Source organism: Nothobranchius furzeri, chromosome 7, assembly GCF_043380555.1.
Source record: "Nothobranchius furzeri strain GRZ-AD chromosome 7, NfurGRZ-RIMD1, whole genome shotgun sequence".
Classification (NCBI taxonomy): domain Eukaryota; kingdom Metazoa; phylum Chordata; class Actinopteri; order Cyprinodontiformes; family Nothobranchiidae; genus Nothobranchius; species Nothobranchius furzeri.
In genome coordinates this window covers 36,872,143-36,887,137 of record NC_091747.1, presented here as the reverse complement: position 1 = coordinate 36,887,137, position 14,995 = coordinate 36,872,143, and the positions used below count along the sequence as shown (strand labels likewise).

Sequence of the window (14,995 nt, the reverse complement as noted above, 5' to 3'; positions counted from 1 at the left end):
GTGTGTGTGTGTGTGTGTGTGTGTGTGTGTGTGCGTGTGCGTGCGCGTGCGCGTGCGTGTGCGTGTGTGTGTGTGTGTGCGTGTGTGTGTGTGTGTGTGTGTGTGTGTGTGCGTGCTAATGTCTGAGTACCTGTTCAGGCCTGATCTGGGCATTAACTAAATGATACACCACAGACTCTGTCAGAGGAATGTCTCTCAGCAGGAATGACGTCAAGGTCTCATCGTCCTTCAGGATCGTCTCCACCTTCACTCCTCGACCTGCCAAAAGACACAGAGTCGAGTTTTGTTTGATTTTACTCATTTTCTTGGTACATCCATGTGCGGTTAAACTTCTGTTTAACTTGCAAAGAGGAAAAACTGGTTAAGGTGGAAAAATCTGGATTCCTATTAACACATATTCTGGACAAGTTGCCACAAACTGGCTTTCATTAGAGGAAGTGGAACACAGGAGGAAGAATTCCCAACTCTTCCAACTCCACACTGTAGCATTGTTTCCATTGGCCTGCCTGTGCTTGAAAGAAGTTTACTTTGCAAGACAAAGTGCGCTTTTGGCTTCTGTCCAGGTTCTGCCTTCGATGATCTTGCCTAGTGATGCATCCACAGGAAACAACAAATAATGTCAAACAAAGCAAGTGAGGATGTGAAAATAGAGAATGAGCTGAGTTTCAAAATCAAGATGGACTTTTTGGGGAATGAGGAATTCTGCACATATACATGTATTAAAATAACCACGTTAACAAAATCAAACACTTTTGGGGGGTTAAATGAGCAGCTGTGAGTCAAATTTGCCCATTGTTTGACCTTGTTCTCACAGCAATTCAGTTCACTTTCTCTGGAATCATGGGAACTTGAGAGGAATGTGAATCCATATCTCCTTTAGCTCTGTTAGTCATTCTACGTAGCTCTCCATGAGAAAAGCAGAACGACACAACGGTCCACATTCAGGAATGTTCTCGCTGTCATTCCACTCCTATCATGAACGGGTTTTTTTTTTTTCAGTGAGGAAATGAGGTAAAAAGGAGCGGCCCCCTTTAAGACAGGAGCAGTGTGTTGATATACTTATTGAGAGGTCAAAAGGTGGCTCATGAACAGCTACCTGTCTGTCAAACAAACATTCTAGTGGCAAAATAAGCAGCTTACTTTCCTAAACCTGTCTGCTATAATGGTGTTAAACTATCCAGACAGGCAGACAGGAAAGTGAGGTGAAACAAGGTCTGGGTTGACCCTAAGATCCTACGGTCTAATGCTATCTTATGTGTACAAAAGTTTAAAGATCACCTGACAGGAATAGACCTGCATTTAAAGACTTAGTGTAATTATGGAGGGAATGTGTTAAAACTTAAAACTACTAAAAAAAAGTTGCGGCAGTAACTTCAGTTTAGATTTCTGTTAACCTGAGAGAACTAAGTGTGTCACATAAGCAAACTTAACATCAGCCTCTATTAACTACTGGTATTCCTCAGGGGTCCTCACGTTTTCCATCATTGTAAATGACTCAGAACTAAATCCTGTATGTTTATGACATGATCATTTACAAAAGCCATAGAGCTTTTGTAAATGCTTGTCATTCACTACCACAATCTCTGATAAAACTGTAATTGACTATAATGTTGACTGTTAACAGACAACCAAACTTAGACCCAAAAGTGAATTCCCACGGTCATGGTAGCCAGAAAAGAAAGCTGTACAAAATGTCCTTTCTGTGTGCATTGTGGAGAATGGGCTCTGTAGATCGTGCAGCTTTGAGTTTGTAATGCATGCAGGATCACACATTCACCACTGCACACTCTATGTATATTTAGGGTGGAATAGAGATTGAAAATTCGCATGTTACTGTTTTTTTGGGTTTTTTTTGGCAAAGGTGTTATTTGAATACTTGTTTGAATCACATCACACTACCTCATAAGTCTGAACAGGTATTGCTGGTATGGTTCCAATTTTATTTCCCACCCTGCATGTATTCTAATTTTCATTTGCTAAAAAATATGTGAACTCGTCTTTATGTTGTTTCTTTTATTTTGAAGCACTGATCTCATTTGGACCTTCTGGACTACAAACAAGGGTAAATAAAAACACGTTAAAAATGAATGCGCAAAACAGCTTAAATTAGTCTTTTTTCATGGTTTTGCAGGATGTTGATGAAAGCCTTGACCACTGACCCGAGACCATTTCAGGATGACTGCGCAGCGTGTCCATAAAGTGACTCATAGCGTTCAGTTCCCTCCAGAGGCGACCGACCTGCAGAAACTCTGGGTCACTGAAAAGAAGCTCTTTGGCATCCGAGTAGAACCGTGCCAGTCTGGGGGGAGAGGTCAATGAAAGTTACCAGACTGTATCACAAAGGTATTTTATATTGCAGCTTTGCATTAATGTGTCTGGAGCATTACTCACTTTCTTTGAATTCTTTATTTAACTCTGTCTATTTTTCTAAGACTTACCGCTAAGTGGAAATGCTCCACCCCAGGTTTCAAACTATTCTTGTCTTGAAAATGCTTACATGGAATTGTTGTAGTTGGACACCAGGCCAGGAGATTCCCCGCGGGTGGGGAACTGAAAACAAGGATTGTTGGCATTGCAGAAGATTCCCTGTATCCACGGCAGGACACCAGCCGAGGGCATGGCCTTGTTAGGGAAGTGGCCTGAGGAAGAAGAGGTCCTCCTAAAACTTTGCTCAAGGGCACCTTTTCAAAACTTTTAAGGAACGAGGTGATCTTGTCTCACATTCGTGTTGACGATAGAGCGGGTTCACACTTCTGAGCCACATCAGTCCCATGAACAGAGTAGCAGGCCATACGATCTCCATGACGAAACGCACCTGAAAGAACGGCCAGCTTCATGAGGGGGAACTTTGTTCTATTGATTGTTGTCAGAGTGAGTTGAATGGGTTTAAATCCAGGGCTAGAGGTCTTTCACAAAGTTATGCCTATTTCACAGATTCTGTTTGCAGCCGAGTAAACTGTTGCATCCCGGAAAATGAGAAATGCTGAAACATGTATACAATATACACGCCTCCGCTTTAAAGGCTAGGTTATCCTGGGTTATTTATGTAGTTATGCTGCTATAGGCTTATGCTTTCTGAGGATATACTGACCACTTTCCACACTATGCTACTTTCTTCTACCACTACCCTTATTTAAGTGTTTTCTACCTAGAAAAGCTAAACTGGTGTTCTGCTGAGCTGTGGTAGCCTCCTGGAGGTGAGCATCAGCTGGCGCACTACTGCCAGCCGCTGAACATTCTCCCTCTTCCGATATTTGGAATGTGCTACAACTAGTTCACCTGTTGAATTACTTAGATTCACTCAGATAAAGACAATAAAGTTTGTTTTGTCAGGAAATAGAATCTCTACTAAGAAATTGTAATGTATGCAGTTATAGAAACACTACTTGGTATGTAGGTTGCATGCTGTCTTCTTAAACCCCCAGTGAGTCATGGCAAATGGGTCCGTTCTGTTGGAGGTTTCTTCCTGTTAAAAGAGAGTTTTTCTCTCCGCTGTCCCTGACACAAGTTAGTGACTTAATGCAATCTGCTGGGTTTCCTCAACTAGGAAACGTAACTAACTGGCATAGCGAACTGAGCTCAGTTGGAATGTCTACTTGATGAAGTGCCAAGAGATGACTCTTGTCATGATTTGGGGCTATCCAAATAAACTTAATAGAAGATGGTGTTTTACGGACTCATGACTTCCATCCAATTTGCCAAACTTGCTGGTCCAGCTTCCTCTTAAACAATAGAATATATTACCCTCTGCCTCCTGCGGATGGTCCAGTTCTTCCACAGCAGGAGCCTGACCTGTCCTCCTGACCTCATGCTGCCTCTTCTTCACCCCCACTGAGGCTGGCTCCAACCAACAAACCTGCATTCAACCAGACCATAATCATCTGCAGGGCCAGAGGAAGCCATCTTTTGTTTCACTCACTCGTAACTGGGAGAGAGCTGTGTTCATTACAGATCTGTGTGCCCATTTACGGAGTGAAAGCTCCATGTGAAAGCTAGCAATAGCTCAGTAATGAGGTTAATGAGCTCAAGACACTATAGCCGAGCTGTTACAGAATCTTCCTCTTTAAATATATATGCTGCCACCCTAATTAGTGGTTCGTGTCAGCAAAAACACGTTTTCCCCTTTTGCTGTAACATTTATTCAAGGATAACTTTTAAAAAGTGTCGTTGTTATACAACTTTACAGCTACCATCTTCCTACGAGTACGTAGACACAGTGGCTCTAAGTAACAATCTTCAACAAAGCAGCATGACTTACCTCAGCGGAACACCTGCCCTGTAGATTCACTCTCAATACATAAAAATGAATGACAGCACATCTTCCGGAGAGCTCCTTGTGGTTGCTAATGCAGCTTGTTTCCAGACCTTGTGAACAGTTAAGCCGATTGATTTAATCTACTTCGTCGGCGCTGGCCTGGGAGACGGCTCACGCCCTGCTTCCATTTCTCTCCCAACCACCATGAGACACCATCATCCAGTTATTAACAGTGCTTCATGTCAAATGTTTAGTCAGCAGAACATAGGAAATTAAAATTTACAATTTAAATTCAAAGTTCATCTAATAAAGCTCTGGGTAGCCGTTCCTCGCTCTTGTTTAGGTGTGTTGGTTTGACCAACATTATTACATCACTAGCCCTCCCACTGTCTTTATGGGTGACCTCGCGAGGAAAGTTGACCATTGAGCAGGGTTGATGGTTTATCCCTGGAGGTCCACGTGGCAGGGGTGAGGAGTGAGCACCACCTCAACTTTCCTCTCGGGGTCACCCATAAAGACAGTGGGAGGGTTGAAAATCCTCCACGAGTGTAAAAGGAAAATGTTAGTTGTGCAGTCAGAGCACATAATGCTTTGAAACTGGCCTAGTGGTATGAGTGTCTGTGCTGGGACTGAGAGATGGTGGGTTCAAAACCATGGTCCAGCCATACCAAGGACACTCAGCATAAAGGGCTTCCACTGGAGGGTTAAACCACCAAATGGTTCCTGAGTGTGACCATGTCTGCAGCTCACCACTCCTCCAGGGGATCGGTCAAATGTGGACAAAACTTTTCACCAGTGTGTGACGACTAACAGGACTTGAACTTTTACCAGAGTAACCTTCAGGGACAGGAGTCCGAGCAGAGGGTGATGCTTCAGCAGTGACCAAGCTTGCTCAACTTAGACCTGATGTTCTTTGTTAAGGAGATTTGGAAATCATTGTTATTTTTTTAAACATTTATTTCTGATCAGTAATAACAGTTTTGAACTATAGACTGTTAATTGTTGTGTCCTTGAGCAAGACACTAAACCCGCCTTGCCTGCTGGTGGTGGTCAGAGGGACCAGTGGCGCCATTTTTTCGATAGGCCTCACCTCCATCGGTGCGCCCCAGGGCAGCTGTAGCTACAACGTAGCTCATCATCACCAGAATGTGAACGTGTGGATGACTGATTAAAGTGTCTTGGGGGGTTGTAGAAGGTTAAGAAGGCGCTATACAAATACAGGTCATGTAAAATAGATCCTACCAATCAAATAAAGTCTAAATAAAATAACATCAAATGAAAGCTTGGGGGTTAAACCATGCAAACCTGTTAAAGTAACACCACAAACTAAAAAACAGTAAATCTCAATTAAAACCATTACAAATTGTGAAAGAACCAAGCAGACCTGTAATTATTTCATTTCCAGGTATGTTTAATAAGTTACAAAAAGGTGTCTATCGTGTACCTATTCACTTTTTACACTGAACTTACTAACACCGTGTTTACCTGGTGCCCTGCTGTGAAAAAAACAGATACCACTTAAATAAACGAAGCACTTGGTGTTACTTACAATAAACCTGTAAGATTTAGGTTACTGATGAGATATAAACAGAAACAGCTTTGGCTACGGAGACATATTCAGTGTTATATTAAAAACGTGTAAAAGCGATACCAGAGCAGACATCAGAGGCATTTATAAAAAAATATTTCAGACAAATTGACACTTTTCAGGTTCTGAATAATGAAACTACGTGGATGAATCTCCTGCCTGAACATCAGAAGAGACGTGCATTAACAGCGCACGTCCAAGGCCACCGTTTAGCTTTATTTACAAAACATTTTGATCAAAATGGTTAATCTTGTAACAGTTTAAACACTCTTACTCACAGCAGGTGGGACAACTCCAACAGGAGAGTGTTCATGTCAGCGCGAGAGCACAGAATTTCCTTCAGTGTCGTGGCTACGGTTTACACGCTAATATTACGACTCACGCCGAGTCTGGTTTTTTTTTTTTGGTATACACGCACATATATACAGTGAGTCTTTAACACATTATACAAAATACGGAGACAGAAAAACGTAATTGCACAGTTTTGTACATCGTGATGAGGTGCAGAGCTGCTTTAAAACTCTGCGACATTTTAAGTGCATCCTGTTTGCCGTCTGAGAACCAAACGTAGACGAACAAGTCCGGTTTTTCACTCACGTCCTTTGATCGCGCAGCTCCTCATTCTCTTTACAGTCTGAAGCTTCTTAGGCTTTTTACTAGAGTAAAATGGCACGCGTTAACCAGTTTGTGAATTAAACAAAATGAGCCTCTCTGTGTTCCACCTCTTGGAGGCGCCTGGGTCGTAGTCTCTGGTATACGGGTTTGGTCTGGTTTGGGCCCAGATCCTCAGGGCTGGAACTGGATGACTGACAAATGTCATCTTCCCGCTCAGCAGGAATGTCTTCCTCCAGAGGCTCATCTACCGACACCTCTATCTCGATCCCCAGCTCCTCTTCATCCTCCTCCTCATCTTCGTCCTCAGCACTGTTAGCTAACGCACAGTTCTGCAGCACTTTGGCTCTGCTCCCTGGTGGGGGCTTGTAGAAAGTTCCTGGAGGAGGCTGGAGAGTTCTGGGAGCTCGGAAAACAGTTGCAACTGTGTTGTACTTGGTTGAAAGGTCCTCCTTCTTTAAAGTTCTGCTGGGTCGCACTGCAACCGTGTAGGGTCTGTTGGGGTAGATGGGGCTGACGGCGCTCTTTGCATTTCCCAGGGAGAGGCAGGGTGGCACCGACGACGATAAGCAGCTGGAATCCACCGCCTCGCTCTCCGAGAGGGAACTGGACGCCTGTCTGGAGGCTCGGGAAGCCTCGTACTTGTACTGTTTGTCCCATGTCCTCCTTAGCGTCTGTGTGTCAATAAACGTATTCCGGTAATGTGTGCCAGCACGTGCTTTTGCGTTCTCCGTCTCGTCCGCCTCTTCGATGCACTGGTCACAGCCTCCTCCTCCTCCTCCTCCTCTCCCGCTGTCCTGTCCGTCGTTGTTCCGGGAGTTATTCTCGTCCACGCGTACTTGGTTTACAACCCGTTCAGCCGGCATGCTCACCGGTCGGGAACAGAGCCTGCTGCGTGGGTGTCGAAGCTGAACCCTGGTGATGGCGACATGCTGAGAGCGAAAAAGACCTTTCTCACTTGGCTTTGAGATCTCAGAAAGACTCGATGTTTTTATTCCATTTAGGGGTCCAGAGTCCACTTCGTCCGCTAAAACAGAAAGATCTTTAAAGTTAACTGTTAATTTGTTCGGCAGCATAGAATAGATGCTAAAAGTGAGGATTTATATAAAAAAGTTGCAATAACACTGACCAGGTTCAAAGTCACTTCCGTCGAGGTTTGGCATGGACTCCTGAACCTCAGCCAGCAGATGAGAAGAAGGAATTATGGAGGAATGTCTCTTGAACACCTTAGAGCTCTGCTGTGAGAAGAATGATGTTAGAAACAAAGCTTCAACTCATAATTTCACCTTAAACGGGAAACAAATGAGCTGGTTATTAAATGGATGCCATGCATTGAACAGGAACTGATGGGAGTATTCACCTCCTTGATGTCTCCCAGAGACTTGGAGTGGCGACTCAGCCGCTGCTCCTTCTCCTGCATGGTCAGGTGGGAGTCTACATCTGTAGGTGAGGTGCTGCCAACAGGGCTGGGGGGAGAGTCAAAGATCATCTGGTAGTGTCTGATCAGAAGCTCCACAATGAGAGCCTGGTAGGGGTAATCCACCAGGGAGGAGAGGGAGACTTCGGCGTCTGCATGCCTCGGTTTGATCAGTGTTGGGCCAAAGATGATGCCCAGGTTGCTGGCTGTCATCTTGTTCTCCTCTGAATGCTCTGTCACCCTGAGAAGAACAAGAAAAAACACAGTTATTAAAGACTGAGTCTGAGAAGTTCATGTTTTCATGTTCTGCAGCCCTCCATACCGGTGCAGATGCTCTATGATGAACTGCAGAGTCTTGTAATGAGCCGGAGGCAGATGTCGTAGCAGATCTTTGATTTTGAAAAGCACCCGGCTGAGCTGCACGCTGACCTGGGACGGCATCACAGAGCTTGGACTGAGCCGCGACGCCTCCAGCTCCTCCACGATGATGCTTTGGCTTTGTTTCGCCAAACCGACAAAGTCGTTATAGTAACGGAAGAGGATGAGTGGTTCTGGAAGCTGGAGAGAAGTTAATAAAAAGAAAAGATCAACCTAAATGTGGTTTATCTCTGGACATTGTGTGGGTTACACCTGATAAAAATAGATATGAATAAACAGTTTCATCAGAGAAAGAATACAAAAATATTTTCCTAACCAATAAAATCAAGGCAGTATTGTCAGGAAGCCGCCCACCTGTCTCAGGTAGAGTTTGAGAACATTGCTGATGTCATGGGGGTAAAGGTCAGACAGCTCCACCAGGTCCTTGCCATTCTCGAAGGCCTGGCACAGCTTCTCCACTCGAGACTTGGCTCCGTTGACACGGTAGATTCCCTTCAGAGCACAGAAACAAAATGCTTTCAGCACAGAAAACTCAGCTCTTCTCTCACTCACTATAGAGGCGCCGACGGCTGTGGAATATCAACGGGCAGCACAAAGGAACGGCACGGAACTGGTAAACTCTTTATTTTGACTTTTCAAAAGCAGCTTATGAGTATTCATTCGGTTCAAACATCAGACTAGCGGAACAAAGGTGAGAAACTCGTATCCTACACACTCAGAAATTAAAGTACAGAATTCAGGGTATCTGCAGGTTTAAGGGAGCCAAAATTAAGACTTTTAAAGACCTTTTTTTAAGGCCACTTTGACCAAATTTAAGCTATTTTTTAAAATTTCATTTAAGCTATAATTTCCAGCTATTGCCTGAAACCGGTGCTAACCACGTCGCGAATGTGGGATTAACCATCCAGTTACCATTAAACTTGTACTTCCCCATGGCGCAAGCTCCCACTAGCTTAACCAGCTAATGTGCTCATCTAAAAATAGCCCTCTTTCACAACCAACTGAATGTGTACAGTTCCGCTTATGAAAATATGATAAACATAAAATGCTGAACACTAACTAGAAATTCACGAAAATTTTATAGAAATAAAAATTTCTTGTTTATTGGGTCTTTGGTCATTTAAGACCTTTGGAAACTGTATTTAATGATTATTTGTAATTTTTAAGGATTTTTAAGGCCTTAAATTTGGAAAAGTAAATTTAAGACTTTTTAAGGACCCGCGGATACCCTGAGAATTGTACCTTTAGGGGTACAATTAGAGAGCACATTTGTACCCTTAATTTAAAGTACAAAAACACCCACAGAAGTACATTCAGAGAGACTGCTAACCAGGATGTGAACCTAGAACTTCCTACTTACAAGGCAACAGCACTAACCACTACACCACTGTGGAGCTTCACACACACATTAGAAAAGCATTTGTGATCCGATTTGTGATCTACTCTTCCAAAAGAAAATTCAGCCACACTGTCTCCTTTCAAAAATATTTAATTAGTTAGCACGTTATTTAAATGTATTGTTAATTTTTTTTTCATCCAACAAATAAGTTTACAATGATCTTCCAGTGCTTACAAAATGACGAACAGGGAAACTATGAAATCTATTTGCAGGTTGGTTTTTAGTGAAAGAGAATGTACCAGAAATTGAACCTTTTGAAAAAATTGTTGCAAATGTGTACTTTTTTACTACTAAGGAACTTATATGTACCTTTAAGACAACATAACAGGAACAGATAACATAAAGGGAACAGATAGATACCCTGAGGTCCAATATTAGTCCTTAGACTGAATAATGTCATTTTTGTCCCTTGGGGCACAACAACGTACCATTTACGTGCCCTTATTTTTGACAGTGTACATGAAGACATAAAAAATCACATTCTGGGACTATGTTGAGATGAAAATAAAATTCTTTTGCCTAATCAATGACATCAATCTGCCTTTCTCTAGCTATTATTAGACTTGTCAAACCAAGAATCTGAATCCTCCCATTAAACTGCTGATTGAATTTTACAGGTGGAATAAAAATACCTTCATGTTGAGCGCTCTGTTCTCGATTTCCGAAGTGCATTTGCGTATGATGAACGGGACGCCGTCCGGGCTGTTTTTGGCTGCCTGGATGAAGTCGATGCCGAACAGGTGAAGCCTTCCCTGGAGCTTCTTGTGACCACACTGAATGGCTAAAGTCTCCAGGCACTTCTTATGACAGGCCAGAGAACACTGCAGGCAACATAGAAACACATTTTCTAAACGGAGGGCAGAAAACAAACAGGAGATTCAAACTTTTAAGGTACAAAAATAAACTCTTTTTGACTTCCTTTATTGAGCATGTAGGTGGAATGGAACAAAAACACTCGCTGGCCTTTTTAAAAGAGGAAATGCGTAAATCTGCTGACACAAATAGAACCCTGATAACCATTTGTTGGGAGCTTTGGATAAAATCCAAAATGCCAACATGAAAACCAGCAGCGAGCCGAATTTCTTTACCAGCATTACATCATCTATTATTCCAGTAACCTCTCCGCTGCTGTCATGTGTGTGTATCTAATAAACATGGGCAGAAACGTGATCTAAAGTCAACAGAGGAGAAGGTTGCACAGGAATGATGGAAAGGACAAACAAAAGCTCTTCGGTTTCCTCCAACTGGAAGAAGTCTGGTCTCAGAGGAGAAGTTGTGGCCAGTTTTCCTTTTTCTTTTCTTCATTTTTAAAAGAAGAGAGGCGGCTTCTTTTCCTTTGATTTGGTTTTAATATTTTGGCTGCAGTGAGTTGTAAAGAAGCCGGAGTGCAACTTTGGCAACTTTAAAATGTTCAGAAGAGGAAGCGGTTACCTCCTCACACTCTGCTCCATGGAACACCACCAGGCTGTCACACTCTCTGCACTTGGAGGGCGCTCGAAGCTTCCTCAGCTTGTGGGTTTGAGCTGCTTTGGACATTTGGGTGTTTCTGAAAGGTCCTGGGGAGCTGGCGCTCTCTATTACCATCTCGCTTAAACCTTAAGAGCAAAAATAGAACGACACGGTCTAACAAATACATTTTACTGCTAATGAAACAAATAAAATCCTCATCTTATACAAGAAATGTAAGCAAAATTGTATTCTACTCACCATTATCCAAAGGAGACGTAGGCTCCCGGTCATCCAGGTCATCAGCAGACGACATGGTGCCCGTGGAAGGGGTTCTGGGTAATCTCCTCTTGAAGTCCCCTGCACAAAAAAGCAGAACACACATGTAGGACCACATCTTGGCACCAGCTCCGTTTCTGCTCGTCCTGACCTCAACGTTTAGAGAACTGAGTACAAGGCTAACAGATTTCACACACGTGGGCTTTCATCCCTGCTGCCGATGCAGGTGATTGTTGGTGATTCCCAGCTGTGCTGTCTGATCAAAGACAGGCCATATTTAAGCATGCTTGTTTCTAAACCACCTGACTGAACGGACTTACGGATTACCTCCTGCATTGATCACCCTCGGGCGGACAATCAAAGCAGACTTTCACCAATGACACCATTTAATGTCATGTAAACTGTTTAAACTACCAGCAAAGGCCCAATTCTGATCTGAGTCCTAAACAAGGACAAGAACATGATACTTAAAGCCTTTTAAAGGAGAATAAGGGCAGACATGGTGAGACTTTTAAAAATTCATAATAAAGTAAAAGTGTAATATTGGCCAAAGCTCTGGTGCAATTTTTAAAAAGTAATTAAAATAGCTTATAGGCCACTTTTTTCACCCTGATTTCAGCCCTGACAGTTCAGAAGATTCCTGTTAAAAAAAGGAAATGAACAAAACTACAAGTTATTTATGAGCTATAAATACAAATTACACAAAAATACTGTGAATCAGAAGTACACTGAGGGTACTGTCGCATAGCAAGAGGTGAAACACAAGACTCAACCAGTACAAATGTTTGTGTGTTTGAATGCATCAGAAGCCCCCTTCAGACAGGCCATGAAAAACGGAAATGTTCCGGAATCTGTCCGTAAGACCTTTCTGTCTGAATACAAACATCCGGATAACGTGTTCCGGAATTTATCCGGACGAAGCCCCTAGTAACAGGTCCGGACTTGTTACGGACAGGGTGGCTGCTTCAGACTGGTGAGGTAAAGTTCCGGACAAGAGGGAGGGGGAGGAGGAGGGGACCGGGGGACGCTGTGCGCACCTATATAGCCCGCTGCTGTAGCATGCGGTGAACCACAGCAGCTCGCCTCCTACGGTACCGCCCAGACGCGCGACGGAGCGCTTCACACCACTTCAGTGATTCCTTTAACCATTGAGCTTCATCATCCAGGTCTCTTATGTGTCTTCGTGTGCGCAGAATTATGCTTAAGCGCCTCGTGATTTTTATCTTGAGAGGCGCTATAGAAATGATATTTTCTTCTTCTTCTTCTTCTTATCATAAGTCCGATTCCCCCCACCCCACCCCACCCCCCGCCGCCGTCAGACATCTGGAACTTTTCCCTGCTGTGTGAACGCAGCCGAAAGGACAAGTTCCGGTACAAAAGTGGTGTGTCTGAAAACACAGTTCCGGTTAAAAACCGGATTGAATTGTCCGCAAATGTTCCAGAATGTCTGTCTGAAAAGGGCTTAAGTGTGATACTGTTGTGCAACATTAAACCAAAATAGTGTAGGGTCGCCAAGCTTGCTGGTTATGAAACAACATGCCAGTAAGTTGGGTGGAAATCAGGTTCAGGAAGGAAAATAACAGTTTACTGTCCCAAGGGCACCAAAGAAAACGATCTCTGCTGTATCTACGCCTGAAGGGAAATATACTCATTGGTGTGGAACGGTTTGTGGTGTTATACCTGGACTGGCTGTAGGTGAGTCCATGGACCGAGACTCACTGCTCCCACCAGCGCTCTCCGAGTCGCTGCACATCCCACCACTTTGACTGGCCGAGCCCCAAGAACGAAAAGCACCCTGAATCCGAAGGGCTGCACAACAGACAGCATCATTTAAAATAAGAATATGTATAGGTATTAGGTGTCTGCAGAGAAATGTACACCTCATAAACCCCAACAGGTTCTCATGTATGTGAAAAGACCAAATCCTTTTAGAGTTCCCCGCACTACACCTAAACCATGTGAATCACACCTGAAAACATTTCATTTTACTCCCAGACTCAGAATCTCCTTCCTTCTGCCCGCTGGGTGAGGTAGAAAACCAGCGGCTGCATGCTTACCTTGGATGTCGCTGCTCCCGTTGGAGCGCCTTTCTGCTATCTTGGCGTGTTGTGAGTTGTTCTGACCGTCCGTGTCATCTCCACCCAGGATGTCACAGGTCACCGATGCCTGCGACAGGTTACTGTGGGAGGAGTGGCTGCCCACGGAGCGCTTGTTTAAAAGAAGCCTGGGGCAGAAAATTAGGAACAGCATGTCACAACCAAACTGAGTGGTGGAAGATAACGCTAACAAAACAATTCAGAAGGCCACACCCCCAAAAACCAACATTAGTGTCCTTATGCTAACACGGGATATTCTTTGGATCAACAGGAATATGATTAATCCTAATTTAAATTCTTTTAATTCATATAAAGCAACGCATAGACATCTAAACACAGCAAGTGTTTTCTGTCTCCTCTTCTGTGCTGACTTATCAAATTCTTAATTATATTTGCAAATTCTATCAAATCTGACAAGAGCCCTGCATAATCCTGAAATCATGAGATCAGATCATCAAAGACAGCAGCTGATTAAAGGATAATGGCCACTAACTGACTCAGAATTAAGCCTGGCTAGAGCAACATCTCCAAACAAAGCCAGCCATTGTCGAGCAAAGTATCCCACAAAACACATTTAAGTAGGTCAGTGGGCTATATTTAAGCTCTTGGGGGGGCCGGTGCTTTGGGTGCATGTTAGCGTGGGTGTGTCCCCGCTCCAAAATTTCATTTCCTCTCTCCTGACTCCAGTCCTTTTGATCAGAGGGATCAGAGAGCGGGGAGGCAGGGTGGGAGAAAACTCGGCGAGAACAAAGCAGGCTCTTATTCCCGTGTGTTTGGTAACGTGTGTTTAACCACAAACCTGTGTCAACAAAATAAAGGAACCATTTTTAACCAAAAATCCACTCCAGAGAAACTGACAGAATCAATTAGAAGGTCTGGTGGTTTGCTCATGTCTGAGGAAAGTTTAGGAGCACCTGGGGATAAAAGAAGTGAAGCAAACGGGTGGACAGCCCCCGCCCGACCCCCTCGGTCCCCTGACTACAGTCATTTCCGCAGGAAGCTCTGACTAACACAATTGTTTTACACTTTCCAAAACAATCTCTCTCACTCTGTCCTTCCACCTCTCAGTTAGGGAGAAAACACACCGACTTTAGGATATTTTAACTTTAATGAAGTTTTCGTTCAACCAAAATAATATTAGAGCCTCCAACTAATTAGCACTACTTCACTTAATTTGGCCACGACTGCTTGAGAAGTCTCACCGTGAGCTTTGCGGGATGGGTGAATCCAGAGAGTGACACTCCAGACGAGGACCGTTGGTGGACAGACTCCTGACAAACTCGATGTAGCGCTGGCCGGGTTCGTACTGCTTGGCGTTCTCACACAGACTCTGGTGGTTGACTGGGAGAGACACGACCTGCGCCTGCTGGAGCTGAAACCAGTTGACGGTCACCTGCAAAACCAGGACCAGTCCAGATTATCAAACGAGTCACACGACGCATTAGCGGGTCGCACATAGCTGACGCTCTATTGGACCACTTTCTCACTGGGATGTGACTGTCGGCAACAAATTGCGAGCAGCTTT

The 14,995-nt window shown here is 43.9% G+C and overlaps 2 protein-coding genes across 4 annotated transcripts in view; both read right to left on the bottom strand.

Moving 5' to 3' along the window:
- Nucleotides 1-5,515, bottom strand: part of LOC107382716 (retinal-specific phospholipid-transporting ATPase ABCA4) — a 42,910-nt gene extending 37,395 nt beyond the window's left edge. The window contains exons 1-5 of the mRNA XM_054751359.2: nucleotides 3,745-5,515; nucleotides 2,722-2,815; nucleotides 2,498-2,639; nucleotides 2,160-2,299; nucleotides 131-258 (exon numbers count right to left, since the gene is read on the bottom strand). Coding sequence (XP_054607334.2) covers nucleotides 131-258; nucleotides 2,160-2,299; nucleotides 2,498-2,639; nucleotides 2,722-2,815; nucleotides 3,745-3,810 — 570 coding nt within the window. The 5' untranslated portion in view covers nucleotides 3,811-5,515. The remainder of the gene's footprint in view (nucleotides 1-130; nucleotides 259-2,159; nucleotides 2,300-2,497; nucleotides 2,640-2,721; nucleotides 2,816-3,744) is intronic.
- A 127-nt stretch (nucleotides 5,516-5,642) lies between these two features.
- The window catches only part of arhgap29a (Rho GTPase activating protein 29a), a 41,027-nt gene continuing 31,674 nt past the window's right edge, over nucleotides 5,643-14,995 (bottom strand). For 2 of the 3 annotated variants that reach the window (XM_015954863.3, XM_015954866.3), the window contains 11 exons: nucleotides 14,673-14,863; nucleotides 13,432-13,598; nucleotides 13,055-13,183; nucleotides 11,357-11,455; nucleotides 11,081-11,244; nucleotides 10,282-10,470; nucleotides 8,605-8,742; nucleotides 8,195-8,430; nucleotides 7,816-8,113; nucleotides 7,585-7,693; nucleotides 5,643-7,482 (listed from right to left, as the gene is read on the bottom strand). In XM_015954863.3, coding sequence (XP_015810349.1) covers nucleotides 6,536-7,482; nucleotides 7,585-7,693; nucleotides 7,816-8,113; nucleotides 8,195-8,430; nucleotides 8,605-8,742; nucleotides 10,282-10,470; nucleotides 11,081-11,244; nucleotides 11,357-11,455; nucleotides 13,055-13,183; nucleotides 13,432-13,598; nucleotides 14,673-14,863 — 2,667 coding nt within the window. In that variant the 3' untranslated portion in view covers nucleotides 5,643-6,535. The remainder of the gene's footprint in view (nucleotides 7,483-7,584; nucleotides 7,694-7,815; nucleotides 8,114-8,194; nucleotides 8,431-8,604; nucleotides 8,743-10,281; nucleotides 10,471-11,080; nucleotides 11,245-11,356; nucleotides 11,456-13,054; nucleotides 13,184-13,431; nucleotides 13,599-14,672; nucleotides 14,864-14,995) is intronic. The other variant, XM_015954864.3, reaches the window with a different exon arrangement.